The 16,255-nt window shown below is 26.6% G+C and overlaps 1 protein-coding gene across 1 annotated transcript in view; it reads right to left on the reverse strand.

Annotated features, from left to right (window-relative positions):
- The window catches only part of LOC113373362 (zinc finger protein castor homolog 1-like), a 36,372-nt gene that overhangs the window by 8,790 nt on the left and 11,327 nt on the right, over nucleotides 1-16,255 (reverse strand). Inside the window, exons 3-5 of the mRNA XM_026613668.1 lie at nucleotides 2,514-2,889; nucleotides 1,180-1,307; nucleotides 152-1,104 (exon numbers count right to left, since the gene is read on the reverse strand). Coding sequence (XP_026469453.1) covers nucleotides 152-1,104; nucleotides 1,180-1,307; nucleotides 2,514-2,889 — 1,457 coding nt within the window. The remainder of the gene's footprint in view (nucleotides 1-151; nucleotides 1,105-1,179; nucleotides 1,308-2,513; nucleotides 2,890-16,255) is intronic.

The raw sequence follows: 16,255 nt of genomic DNA on the forward strand, positions 1-16,255 counted from the left end.
TAATGAAAATATGTAAAAAAAATTCAGGGGATATACACGTACCTAATAATTTGCCAAATTACAGAACTCAGATTAGTGTATTTAAAACTGCTTATTAAAAGAGATTAAACTTTCAAAATAAACAATAAGTCTATAATATTGTTTTGCTTACCGTATTATACACCTCAAAAAATCGGTTCTTCGGCGGCCTTCCCCGTTTCCTATTGAAAAATTCTCCGATGCTGCAAGAATTCTGATCAGCACCATCATGGTTCAAATTCCCCATTTCAACATTAGTTCTTTGTTCTTCAATTTTGTGATTCCTAAAATTATTCACTTCATTGCCACTCGTTTCCAACTCAGAATCCTCGATATCAAAATGGTATTTGAAGTGTTTGATAATATCTTCGAAGGTTTTGGGAATGATCTGTTGAAATCTCTGAGCAGGGCATTCAGGAACCAGACAATGAACGTGTTTGACTTGTCTGCTGAAGTAACAATCAATTAAATTGTTGGTTTGATTTTGGTTTTGGGTTGGTGGTGAAGGCATGTCGTTACTGGTACATCTATCTGTGATGTATCTTTGCAGAAATGTGTTGAAAGTTTCACTCGGAGCATTATTGGATACATTTTCCGTCTTTTTGATGATGTTTGCAGCGATGCTTTCTTCAGGGCTGCTTTGGTTGGGTGAAACTGCACATGCGCGTATACTAATATCCGGCAAAGGATTTGCAGAATTTTCTACAGACCTAGAATTCATACTCAAATCCGTAGGCATCACCGATATTTCAGTACCAGTAGACAACACTACTTTGCCCAAACCCTGATTTGGTCTTTGCCCATACATCATGGCAGGAGAGAACAATTCTGCAGGGATGTCCACGTCTGATATATGTGTCCTTCTATAACTCAATTCTTGATCTTTTCGTTCATGTTTCCTTTTGTGCGAAAATAATTGTCCGCTGGAGTGCAGTACGTAATTACAATTTTCGCGAATGCAATGGATGTGGTTACAGTTACGCGAAAATTTGCAATCTTTGTAATTGCATTCTTCAGTCTTTAGGAATTTTTTGAAACCGTCCCTGTTGAGCTGCTCGTCTTTTATGTGGTAAGTCTTATGTTTTTCTAGATAAAAATAGATACACATTTTATAAACCTATTTTGTATGAAACCTTGTACGAATGTTTAGAGGATACTTACCCATGTCTGCTTTATTTTTAAAAGTATATTGACAATTACTCCTTCGGCAATGGAAATGTGTGGTTCGCTGACGATAAAATATGCAATATTCAGCATTGCATTCTTCAGTTGCACGAAACCTCTGAAATCTGAAAAATAAACGAAATTTGTATTAACATTATAAGCGGGGTGGGTGAAAATACCCGTCTGTAGAATTGCTTGGGCATTTTCACTTTTTTGAATGTTAATAACTAAAATCCAGTAAAAACTGCTACATACACTTGAATACTAAAATTTTGAATAACACGTAGTTGAAATGCGAACTTTGGTATTTCGATAATTTGATATATATAGTTTTAGAACATTTTGTAGTTTTCTTCAAATGTCTTTGATTTTTTATTCTAGACATTTTAATTTTTTACATTAGTAAAAACTACGTAAAATATACTATATTTTTGTGAAAATTGTTAAATATACTTGGATACTAAAATTTTAAATCATTCGTGGTTAAAATGCGGACTTTAGTATTTTGTATGATTTGCATTGTGTGGATTTATAACATTTTTTACGTTACTGCAAATATTTTTAATTTTTTACTCTGGACATTATGTTTTGTTGATATTAGTAAAAACTAGATAAAATGTACTAAAATCTAGTGAAAACAGTTGTATATACTTGCATATTGAAATTTTGAATAATTCGTAGTTGAAATGTAGACTTTAGTATTTTGATAATTTGCATTATATGAATTCAGCACATTTTTTTTCCTTTTTTTAAAATAACTTTTTTTTCGTTCTTTTATAATTTGAGTACATTAGTGAAAACTAGATAAAGTTTACTAAAATTACGTAAAAACAGTTATAACAACTATATACACTTGCATATTAAAATTTTGCATAATTTGTAATTAAAATGCGGACTTCAGTATTCTGATCATTTTCAATATATGGATATAAAATATTTTTTACATTTTTTTTCAAATAACTTCTAATTTTTACTTTAACCATATAAATTAGTTTAAATTATAATTAGTTTAAAATTAAATAAAATTTAGTAAGGTCCTGTAAAAGCTTTCGTGCACCCTTTATTAAATAAAATGAGTAGTCAAAGCAATGAAGAGGCACTTTTAAATTTCGACTGTGTTATATAACTCTCTTATTATTTTTTTGTTGTATATATCTTTCGGAATATTTTTTTAATAATTTAGACCCTTTTGATCTCCCATTAAATTAAATATGTACAATTTAAATTTAAAAAAGTTCATGTCATAACAGGAGTTTCTGTCCGAAGCTAAGCGCGAATTTTCTTCCCAAAGTTTGGTCTAATGTTAATAATTTTATACAATTAATTCTTACCCTTCTTGGATAATCGCCGAATCCTTCCTGTGATAATTCGAGTGCATCTGCACATCCGAAGTGCTGATATACACCTTATCGCAATTTTGCTGCAAACAATGATAGTGCGTTTGCTTTCTATTGTGCGTGCACTCGGGAAATTGCGTAGAACAGTCGTCGGTTGAGGAAAACCTGAGGAATCCGTGACTGAGGCTATCGGAACGTTTCTGGTGCCACTTGAGATGTCTGGTGATTTGCTCTTTTTTTGATAAAGGCAAAGAAGCACAGACGTCACTGTGCCGACAGTGGAAATGGTCCCTGGAACCTTCTGCACGGCACTGGACCATTCCACATTCCGTGTAGGAGGAGTATTTCATTAGAAATCTTGAATAGTCAGCTGAAAAAAAAATAAAAAAAAAATAATGGAAACAACCTAATATTTTATCATATAAAAATACTAATGCAACTAGCATATCTCAATAATCATTTATTCCTGATGTCAGAATTTATTTTAATTTTATTATCATTCGCGACGATAATTTCTAATTAGCCCAACACGTGGTTAATGATTAAATTAAGCTAATTATCTAATAAATATTCAAGGCGTAAACGAAGACTTTTATTCAATTGTCATCGTTTTACTAAATTGTTAAATTGCCAGTTCGCCTGAATTATTATTTATATTATATACAGACATAGACGTTTGTTACAATATGGAACTTACATAAAAGGTAGTAGTGCGCACAATCGGAATATATTCACGTAATGGGTTTTTTAGAGGAGACCGGGGGGATAAAACACACATTTGAAAACAATTAGCAGCCCTTGCATGAAAATGAAAGTTAAAAAAAATTCTTTATTAATCACACGTTTCGACACACGATATGTGTCATCATTTACATATAAAATATATTAATTTTAGATTAATTTATTATTTTAAAATAAACTTGATCTGTTGCAGATAAATCTGTATCATTTTTAGATATTTAACAATAATTTTGGGAAATTTATAACACTATCAGATAATCTAAGACATTTCAAGACAATCTACAACTTTTTGAGACAATTTACCACATTTCCAGACATCTTTAAAAGTTTCTTGTCATTCATAACAAATTTTAACAAAATACAACATTTTTAAATATTTTCTAACAATTCATAAAATTTTCAGGAAATCTAGAACATTTTCAGACAATTTACAATATTATCAAGCAATTTACAGAATTTTCAGGTAATTTAAAATATATTCAGGCAATTTACAACATTGGGAGAGTTAATCTCCAACATTAAGGACAATTACATTACTCTTAGGCAAAAAACAATATTATCAGACAATCAGCCACATTTTTGGGCAACTTACAATTTTTTTAAATAACCTATAATATTTTTAGGTAATTTACAACATTATCAGAAAATTCACGACATTTTTAGGCACTTTACAACATTATCAAAATATTCACTACATTTTTAGGCACTTTACAATAGTATCACAAAATTCACATCATTTTTAGGCAATTTACAACATTATCAGAAAATTCACGACATTTTAAGGCGACATTTTCAACAAATTACAAAATTAACAAAATTTTCAGATAATTCACAATATTTTAAAGCAATCTACAACATTTTCAAATAATTTATGACTTCTTCAGATAATCCAAAATGTATTAGACAATTCCCAATATTTTGAGGGTATAATTACTAGAATATTTTGAACTTTAATTTATTTTGATGAGAAATAATTTTATAATAAATGTATTAAAAATAAGGCAGAAAATATTAATTATAACAAAATTATTAAAATCTTAATTTCAAAAATGACAATTATTGTAAAAATTATTAAAATAGATTTTTTCAATGTGAATAAGAGAAAAACGTGAATATTTTCAAATTAAGTGCATTTATTTAAAAAACATGGTTACCCTAACTTATTTCATCGTAAATAGTTGTATAATAAATATTTAAAAATAAGACAGAAAATATCAATTTTGACAAACTTAACAAAATATTAATTACAAAAACATGAATTATTGCAAAATTAATAAAATTGAGAAAAATCTTATGACGAACAAGAAAAACGTCGATGGTTTTAACTTGATATCATTTTTGAATTGAGTAAAAATGTTTAAAAAATCGTGGATCTTAATTTATTTTATCACAAAATAGTTCTATAATAAATGTATTAGAAATAAGACAGAAAATATCAACTATAATAAAATTAATTAAATATTAATCACAAAAATATCAAAAATTACAAAATTATTTAATTTATTCATGGCTTCAACTTGATAGTTTCACTATTGAGTGAAAAGTGTTTAAAAAAAAGCGTGGATAGGTAGTTCATGGTTTTAACTTGATATTTTCAAATTAAGTATTTCAATACAAATTTTACCAGAGCCAGGACATAATTTTTTAATAAAAACTGAGTCATTTACCTCCTGTTTCCTCTATATAAAATTTTATGGCCAGTTCCAGAACTCTGGCCTCAATTATAGAGTCGTTTACAAACCTATTTGGAATCTCGGTGCCATATCTGTTTCAAATATCCAAGTGTTTTGTTTCCATATAATTCCGAAGTGTTGCTTTCGTGAACCGCAATGAATAATTTTATTACAGAATAAATACACATTTTACTTCTTAAACGTGTGTTTCATAATAATTGCGACATTATAATAAGAATATCTGGGACGTATTTAGAAAGAAAATCATAATCGATAGAGGAGGATATATCCTCTATATATAATATATATATTATTGAGATTGCGAAGTGTACGATGAATTTATTATTATTATTTAAATTGGTATAGAATATTATGGCTTTGGTGACTTTATTGAAGTTATTAGACTTAATTTTGACTTAATTTTGTTTATATAAATTAATAATATTTATTAGTCGAAAAAAATTGCGTACAACAAACATCTGAACTGAGTGAGCAAAATGCACAATTTGCACAATGCAAATTTTTTGCCATTTTCTGTTTTTCTTTCTCAAATTTTTTATTATGTAACCATCAAGTATTTTACTATTTTACAACATTGATCAAATTTGTAGAGTTTTGATGAAATTTGCCAATATACCTTAGTGTATTTTTTTTAAAGGACGGTCTCTCAAACTCGGCCACTTTTAGAAATTTAAATTTATTCAAAAATTCGAGAAAACTTGAGGCAAATGCATCATTATTTTTAAATGTGTTTTAACAAATGTTAATCAAAGTTATGGTTCGAAAGTTAAAATGAACAAAAATAATAAAAATTGACCACAATACCCGAAAAATAGTCACAGTTTAGACCAAAGCTCTGGGTTGCACTTAAAAGCTCATAATTTTCAAACTATTTGAGATATATATATTTTTTTTATTATTTTGATGTTGAGTTCTGGGACACCCTGTATATAAATTAAACCAGTGAAACCGTAACTGAAAAATGGCCATAATTTCATCAAAGCTCTGGGTTGCACTTGAAAGCTCAATATTTTCAAACTATTAGAGATATTTTTTTTAATTTTTTTCATTTTGACGTCGAGTTCTGGGACGCCCTGTATATAAATTAAACCAGTTACAGAGTAACCAAAAAATGGCCATAATATCACCAAAACTCTGGGTTGCACTTGAAAGCTCATAATTTTCAAACTATTTGAGATATTTTTTAGTTTTTTTTAAATTTTGACGTTGAGTTCTGGGACACTCTGTATATAAATCAAACCAGTTTCACAGTATCCAAAAAATGGCCATAATTTCACCAAAGCTCTGGGTTGCACTTGAAAGCTCAAAATTTTCAAAATACATGAGACATATTTTTCTCTATTTTTTTCATTTTGACGTCGAGTTCTGAGAAATTTTTTATAATTATAAAAAACTTTTTAAATTTACGTATATTTATTTTTAACATATCAGAAAGACAAGAAAATTAGAGCTAAAAATTATGTTGAATCGTTTGAAAATCATTATTTAATTTAAAATTTAGATTCTAATTTAAAAAGTTAATTTTCTAGGTAGCCTTTTCTATCAATTTTTTAAGGTAGCTTTTTGCAAATTTTTAACATTTAACATCTATAGATTTTGGTAAAATAATATGTCTTCTAATTTGTACTTAATTTTAATTATCGTAAAAAATTATAGTAGTTATTATTCAAATTTATTGCTATAACAACTTATATAAAATACTTTTAAAAATACAGTTACACAAAAATAACTATATGGGAGGTTAAAATTAAATTATAACATTTTGTAGATTGTTTAATATCCAGAAAAATTAAATAATATAAAAGGAAAACAATTATTATGATGTAAGTATAAACATGTAAATATTAAAGCATTTATTTGCAAAGTTTGTCTATAGTCTATAATTTTATCTATTTTTTCCAACAAATATATATATATATATATATATATATATATATATATATATATATATATAAAGAAATCTAAACATGGCTTTAAGAATGTAACCAGACCTAAAAATTATTATTGCAAATACATAAATTTGAAAATAGGTCGACAAAGAAAAAAAAAACAGAAAAATCTTCCACTAATCAGATATTAAAGGAAAGATACTTATTACACGAGCTAATTCCGACTTTCAACTTTCAATACAATTCTCCTAATTACCAAAATTTTAATTACTCAACATTTACTCCCATAGTAATCCATTCTCACAGATTTTCTTCTGGCCAGATGTCAGAAGATATTTTATCTGAACGGATTTAATTACTATAGAAGGCAAGTCTATGACCTGTAATTATAGAAAAATATCTCGAACATGTCAACTAATATTACAGATCATCAAAACTTCAATTTTGAGTATTTTATTCGAATGATTCAGCATTTTGAAAAGAATTCCAAAGCAATTGAGAAGGAATAGCATCCAGGCCAGTCATCCAAGTAGACATCATTGGAATTATTCAAAAATGTCGACCAATTAAGAAATTGTTATTATAATTAGAGATGAATTTATTTAATGTGTTATTAAATAGTTAATTTTGTTGTCGTGGATAATTGTAATTATTATAGCAAATGTTATGACACATGGTCAGTAAAATAATGACTTATTAAAACATTCTGAACATTACTATAAATTTCTATATTATTTTATAAAAATTCGAGTTTTTATTTCATATTTTTTTCGATCTCAGGCGATGACCGGCGTTTATTACAACTGGCTTATCAGGTTATTAAATTTTGATTTTTCTTATATTCTTTATGAAATTCAAATATAAGACAAAAAATAACGAATTGAGATTTTATAGATCCAAAGATCGTATCGACACACTATATAATTTTTTATAGGCATTGGACGAGAAGTTAAATTGATATCTTCAGAGATTTTTTCATCAGGTGTTAAGGTGCGGTTATATTATTATAATGGAAAAAATACTGAAGGTTTTTATTCGTCATTGGAATTTATGTTATGAATTAAAAATTATTTTGTAAAAGATTTTGGAGCTATAAAATAATTTCAAACCCAAATGATTAGGTAGAGAATATTTTTTACTTTTCTTCAAATGATTTTTAATTTTTATTCTGGATATTATAATTTGTTTACATTAGTAAAACCTAGATAAAATTTACTAAAATTTGGTAAAAACTGTTATATACACTTTTATATTGAAATTCTGAATAATTCGTACTTGAAATGCGGACTTTAGTATTTCTTTAATTCACTATATAAGGATCCAGAACATCTTTTTTACATTTTATCAAATAATTTTTAATATTTATTCTAGATACAAGATAAGATGCACTAAAATCTAGTGAAGACAGTTATATATACTTCAATATCGAAATTCTGAATAATTCGTAGTTGAAATCCAAATTTTAGTATTTCCCCATTTTCAATATATGGCTTTAGAACATTTTTTTATATTTGTTCAAATAACTTTTAATTTTCCTTTTGGATATCATAATTTTTTTGCACTAATAAACTCTAGATAAAATGCACTAAAATCTAGTGAAAACTGTTATATATACTTGAGTATTGAAATTTTGAATAATCTGTAGTTGAAATGCGGACTTCAGTATTTCCAAAAAATTCATCATAGGTATCTAGAATATTTGTCACATATCTTCTAATAACTTTAGATTTTCATTTCGGATATTTATGAATTGTTTATATTTGTAGAGACTTGCCTTAAGGCAGAATTTCACTTACATATAGTTTTGCGGTTGCTTATGACAGTAATGATCAAATTTTGGAGTAATGACTTGGAATATTTTTTACAGAAATGTCATTTCTGTCACAATTTTTCGAAAGTTCAGAACAAATATGGAATCGCCTATTAATTAAATTCAAATTGAAATCCCCTCGTACATTTCACATAATCAGATCTATATCTAATGTATAATCTGATCTATATCTAATGGACACATAATCTCCAAAGTCGCACAAGCCGACATTCGTAATTAACATATATCATAATAACTAAAATGTCAATCAAGATTTATGTCGAAAAAAATGTTTTTTCTCTCCATTTCAAGTAGAGTATTTAATAGCATTTGCTCATCCACCGGGCAAAGAGTTATATATGAGCAAAGAGTTTTTTTTTCACAAGAAACCATTAACGAAAACTGAACGATTCGTTATGGAACGAATTCGGAGCAAAAACAACAAACTTAATAAGAGCAGATATAATGGATAGACAAGGAGCTGGGGGGAAAGAAATAGAATTAAAAAAAATTATAAACACAAATGTCTCAGGATAATTTGAATCCTTCAAAGCTACAAATGATGTCAACTAGAGATTCATGTTAAGTTCAAATGAATAAAATCATTTAGTAGAACACAAAATAAAAAAATAGCTGATAAACTATCTAACTGTCTATTATTATTTTGCCTCTAGATCTCCACCTATAAATTGTTTTAGTAAGCAATCTATATTTCTGCTCTAATATGTCGCAACATTCAACGTTTTAATATATAGACAACTGATTATTAGATTGCGAAGAAACTCTTTTTTTTTGAATTGTTGGCTTTTGTATAAATATCAGATCTATTCGTATTGTTTTTGCAGAGATTCTTGCATAATTTATTTGCTCACATCATGAACAATAATTTAGTCGATACATGAAATCGATCCAATGAAAATTTATTTTCTATATATATTGCTCTTAAGATATTTCTATTTTCAAATGCTATTGTCATTGTTGTAATGACTATTTGTAATTATGCAATCGATATTTGACAACATATTATAATTTTAAGCTCATTGCACAATATTTTAAAAAGCTTTGAATATAAATTAGCAAGTCAATAATAATTTATTGTCTTGCAAATTATGCCTATGATTAATAATAGGATAAAATTTTGTACTAGGAGTAAAGGTGAAATTAAATTTAAAGCTATATATTTTCATTCAGAATATTTTAATTTTGATTAGTAAAAACTAGATAAAATTTACTAAAATATATGTTGTATACACTTGCATATTGAATTTTTGAGTAATTTATCCTTAAAATGCGGACTTTAGTATTTTGATAATGTGCATTATATGGATTTAGAACATTTTTTACATTTTTTAAAATAACTTTTAATTTTTTCTTCGGGTATTATATTTTTTGTTACCGAAAACTAGATACAATTTACTAAAATATAGTGAATACTGTTTTATACACTTGCATATTGAAATTTTGAGTAATTTGTTGTTGAAATGCTGACTTTAGTATTCTGATTAGGAACATTTTTTTAGTTTTTTTTTTCAAATAACTTCTAAATTTCAATTTGGACATTATAATTTGTTTATATCAGTAAAAACTAGATAAAATTTACTAAAATATAGTGAAAACTGTTATATGGACTTGGATATGAAAACTTTGAAAAATTTCTAGTTGAAATTAGGCATACTTTGGTACTTTGATTTGGCTAATTTTTTGAGTTTTTTTTTTCAAATAACTTTTAATTTTTTTCTCGAACCTTATAATTTGGTTACGCTAGTGAAAACTAGATGAAATTTAATAAAATATAGTGAAAACTGTTATATACACTGGCATATTGAAATTTTGAATAATTTCTAGTTAAAGTGCGGACTTTAGTATTTTGATTTAAAAAATTTTTGTTGTTTTCTTCAAATAACTTCTAATTTTTATTCCGGTCATTATAATTTGATTACATTATTGAAAACTAGATGCAATTTACAAAAATCTGACAAAAACTATTATATACACTTGCATATCGAAATATCGAATAATTCATAGTTGAAAGGCGGACTTTAGTATTTTGATCATTTGTAATTGCTTTTTTCGAAATATATTAAACTTAACTTTTTTTCGAATAATACTAAATTTTTTTTCTGGATACTATAATAATTTGTTTACATAAGTAAAAACTAGATAAAATGTACTAAAATGAAGTAAAATCCTTTACATACACTTGTATATTGAAATTTTGAGTAATTAATTATTGAAATGCGGAATTGAGTATTTTCATAATTTGCATCATATGGATTTAGAACATTTTTTAGTTTTCTTCAAATAACTTCTAATTTTCATCTCGAATATTTTAATTTTTTACACTGGCAAAAACTGCCACTGGAAAAATATTTATTTTCAATTTCCTATCATAAACGAAAGAGCTTTTTCGATGAGATGAGATATAGTTGTTAGTCATAGTAATTTTGAAATTTCAAACACCAGTTCAATTATTTCCAGAATATATTAGGAAGTGTATATAAATACAATTTAATATATAATTTCCTCTAAACCCAAGTCTCCCCTGAATAGTAATATCATAATAAATGGCATTGCGTAGGCACGATCAGAAATTAAGTTGTCGCAGAGAAAGACAAACGCGTTTTGCGGAAAGAAATGTTAAATGTATATGGGATGTTAAGATGATGGATTGTAAGAGAGATTCATTGTCTTCTCGGTAAAATTTTACGAGTTATTAACTAAGGTAAAAACGCAGTCGCGGGAACACAATGGCATTAAGCTCTCCGGCATTCGCTTTTTGCTAATGGTAATGATAATAAAATTTAAACGGTAAAAAATAGATAATGTAATAGAAAATTTGAAAACCAGATACAGATAGAAATATGAATAGTTCATATTTTATTACCAAGGTATGAGTAATGGAATCCCTTAATTTTGAATTATGAGTTCAAATCGTTAGATTTTGCTGTGTCCATTACCAGTGTCGTCCGCAATATTAATCATAGAAGGAACTTTAATATAAGCATGTATGACTGCCCACGGACGTGCATAAAACAATAAAACATATGACAACAATGGAAATACGCCTAGCCCGTTTATCAAGTATTCACCATGTATTACAATATACAATGTTCGATGTATAATATAAAGAAAGAAAATATTTCGAATGCACAGAAATAATGCACATATAGACATATCATTATATTGTAATGGTAAAGAAATATTCTTCAACTATTACTCAGTTGGTTTGGATTAGAGAGATGAACATCATCGCATTCGGATTTTAATGATTTTTTTTATAAAATTAAAATTTATTTAATTATGATATTCATGATTCTAATACCTATGTAGTTTGTTTGTTACATAAAATTTTTCTACAAATTATTTTATATATGCAACGTAATTTTAGTATTCAAATCGGATGCTTAGTTCTCTCAATGCCATTTCTTGCATATTCAGCTCCGTATCTCCAAAACGGCTGGACCTATCTCTGCCAAAACCTAATCACCACGTCTTCTTATCATTATAAACTAGATGTTTTTTGAATTATTCGAATCGGATGCTCCGTTCTCTCAAAAACTGCAATTGTTTGCATAATCAGCTCCATATTTCCCAAACGGCTGAACCTACATCTGCCAAAAACTAATCACAACTTCTTCCCATCATTACGAATTCCATGTTTTTTGAATCATTCAAATCGGATGCTCCGTTCTCTCAAAAACTCGATTTTTATTTTCTGCAAACTTTGCTCCGTATCTCCGAAACGGCTGGACTTGCTTTTGACAAAAACTAATCAGCACGTCTCTTTATCAATAGGAATTGAATGCTTTTTGAATATTTCAAATCGGTTAATGCGTGTTCCCCAAAACGTGGACGAAAAATTGTATGCATAAACACACACACACTGAGGTATGCCGAAATGTTCAGAAACTTCTGAAACGTGAAGATATGCAAAAATTTTCATTTTTGATTTTTGGACGATTGCAATTACTTGCCCTAAAACCAGGAAAGTTAAAAATATAATTTTCTATCTAAACAATTTAATAACATCTGATCATTCAATTTTTATAAATGGTCAACTACGGTTCCTCGTGAAAACAATATGATTAAACCAGCCATAAATTTTATTTGGTGACCATCAAACTTTAAAACAAACACATAATATTTTTATTTTCCTACATTTTTTATTATGAAAACAGTAGGTATTCACATAAAATTTGTCGAGTTGAAAAAAATATTCAGTGATATACAAGCTGTGATTCTTGAAATTAAAACAGCAGGACAAGTTCATGTCAGAGTCAATTTTATAATCAATTTTAATTTGTAAAATAACACACTGTTCAAACATTCTTGTTAAAAGAAATTTCTTGTTAAATCTTGTTATACTAGATTATAAAAAAATTCAAAATTAATCGTGTTATATGTATAAACATAAGAACTGAGTTCCAAAAATCAACTTTACACGAATACAATTAATTTATATAGAGTCTGATACTGAAACTAATTCTCAACAAGAGAGTACTTAAAATTTTGTTTTTTATTACTGAATAAAACTAATATTATAATATATCTTTTGTTTAGGGACACTCAAAGTTTTCGTTATAATATAAAAATTACAAAGACCAAAATAAAAATATAAGTTTTGTATCTAGAATTGCTAGAATTGCAATGGTAATACTTTAGCCATAAGTATGAGTTCTATTTAAATCAAATTGAAATTAATAAAATTTAATGTGGTTATAATAATACACAATAGAGTATTTATTCAATATATGCAAGATAATGTTTAAAAAACTTATTTTCATAAATAATTGAACTAATTTTTGTTTGCAATGATGATGAAACATATCATAGCCCCAAAACGCTTGAAATTAATATCATATAATAAAAAAGTGCAAAAACGAGTGAAGTCTGGATATTTTCAAATTTAACATATATTAATAAAATTTAATTCTTGACGAGTCTTGTTCTTTTTTTTATTTTATATAATTTAATTGATGATACATTTACAAATATTATTAGTTTGTAAAAATAAAAGTGGAAAATTTAAGTGGATCTAAAATTAATAAACATTGAATATGCAAAACTCTAGAAAAGCGTGAAAACATTTATTCATCTGTATATTTTATATATGTATTTTTCTATTTATGTATGGAGATTTCAGATTGCTAAATCCTTTACAATGTATATATATATATATATATATATATATGTATATATATATATATATATATATATATATATATATATATAATGTCTTAGAAGAGAGTTGAATAAAAGTTGAATACGCATGAATGCATGATAGAGGATCCTCGTGTAATGATCGTGGGACAATTGGGAGGCAACTTTTGATTTGCGTCATAAGTACATACATTACATACATATATAATATATGTATAAGTTCTTTTAAGTTTTACTGACTCATCCTCTCTACATGCAATCTCTTAGATTCAGCTATCAACTAAAAGTTAAGATTCTGTTGAACTTTGATTATTGAAGCTGCTATAATAAATATAGTGTTGTTTTTTTTGCATTTCTTGAAATGACATAAAATTTTGTTCCAAATATTTTGTTTTTGTATACATTAGTGAAAACTAGATGAAATTGACTAAAATCTAGTAAAAACTGTTGTATACACTTGCATAATGAAATTTTGTATAAAACGTGTTGGAACATTTTCCTAGCAATATGTTAAATTTTTCTACATTTTTCTGAATACTGTGGAAATTTTGCTCCTGTCAATTTGCTTTATATATATATGAGTGAAAGCTGGATAAAATTTACTGAAATCTAGTAAAAACTGTTATATAGACCTGGATTATGAAATTTTGAATAATTTGTGGATGAAATCCGGACTTCAGTATTTTGATATTTATATGGATTTGGTACATTATTAACTTTTTTCCAAATAATATTTAAAGTTGCATTTGGATATTTTAATTTTTTTACATCAACCTAAACATATTACCTCAAATTTACTAAAATTTAGTAAATAATGTTATATACACTTGGATATTGAAATTTTGAATCAATCGTAGTTGAAATGCGGACTTTAGTATCTCTATAATTATATTGATTTAGAATATTTTTTTACTTTTCTTCAAAAGACTTAAAAGTTTTTGTTCCAAACATTATAATTTATTTACGTTAGTAAAAACTAGATAAAATCTACTAAAATTTAGGAAGAATTGTTATATACACTTATATGATAAAATTTTGTATAAATCACAGTTGAAATGCAGATTCTAGTATTTTTATAATTTGCATCATATTGATTTAGGCATTTTTTACATTTCTTCAAAAAACTTTTAATTTTCAATTTAAACATTTTAATATATTAATATTAGCAAAAACTATATAAAATTTACTAAAATCTCGTAAAAGCTATAATACACTTCTGAGATTTCATAATTAGCAATACATGGATTTAGACATTTTTTTACATTTGGTGAAATAACTTTAAATTTTTGTACTAGACATTATAATTTGTTTACATTAGTAAAAACTAATAGATAAACTAGATAAAATTTAATAAAATTCAGTAAATGCTCTTATATACACTTCGATTTTAAAACTTTGAATAAATCGCAGTTGAAATGAAAACTTTAGTATCTTAATAATTATGTGGACTTTAGAACATCTTTTATTAGTCTTCAAATCACTTTTAATTCACATTTCGAACATTATAATGTTTTTTATAAATTCATATATTATTTCAAAGTAAAATACAAATGTTTAAATAGTACTCATGCATTTTACAAATCAGTGTAAAATATGAAAGTTGAATATAAATAAATAAATAAATAAATAAATAATAATGGCCAAAAATCATATACCCAAACAATCATAATAATTGATAAATGTATATAAATTAAAACTCAGGAAATTTTTGCAATTGTACAAAACAATTAATAATATTATTATTATAAATTTTATTTATAATAATTATTATAAATATTGCTAATTATTGATATCAACATATTTTTCTAGCACAAATTCAGCATCCGTTTCAAGATTGAGTTAAACTATTTCAGCGCAGTTTAAATAAATTCTGTAAAATACGCTCCATTAAAACAATTCTAATAAAATTTTTTGTTCGCATTTCGGACTACACCACTGCATTCCCATATGCCCATATGTTGATTTCATCATTTATATTACAATTTGAGTGAAATAAATGATTGACTGAAGCCGAGCTGAGCCTTCTATTCCTCCGCCCTGCTTTATTAATTGAATTACGACTCCGAGAGAGAGATGCATCTCGCCTCTGCATACAATGCATTCGGAGGAATGCGTTTTATTATTATTGTTATTATTATTATTAATATTATTTATTTTTTCTTGTATAAATTGAGCTCTGCTATTGTCGAAACGTTTGACAATGACCGATGTATTCTATCAGAGAGCGAGAGGATTTGAAAAATATGAATAGATTATAAAAGAGTTTTTTTCGAGAATGAAGGGAACGAGGTCAATAAACCCCGAAAAGAAATAAAAGGAAGTTGATGGTTGTGTTCAGACAAGAAAAAATGTGATGGGAATCTTAAATGGGTCTACCCTTAAATTTAGGATTTCTTTAGAATTTTTTATGATAATTATTAAATGCTGTTAAGAGCTGTATTT

The sequence above is a fragment of the Ctenocephalides felis genome, unplaced genomic scaffold (genome assembly GCF_003426905.1).
Source record: "Ctenocephalides felis isolate EL2017-DRISC unplaced genomic scaffold, ASM342690v1 CF-g0.4_SCAFFOLD_01604, whole genome shotgun sequence".
Classification (NCBI taxonomy): Eukaryota; Metazoa; Arthropoda; class Insecta; order Siphonaptera; family Pulicidae; genus Ctenocephalides; species Ctenocephalides felis.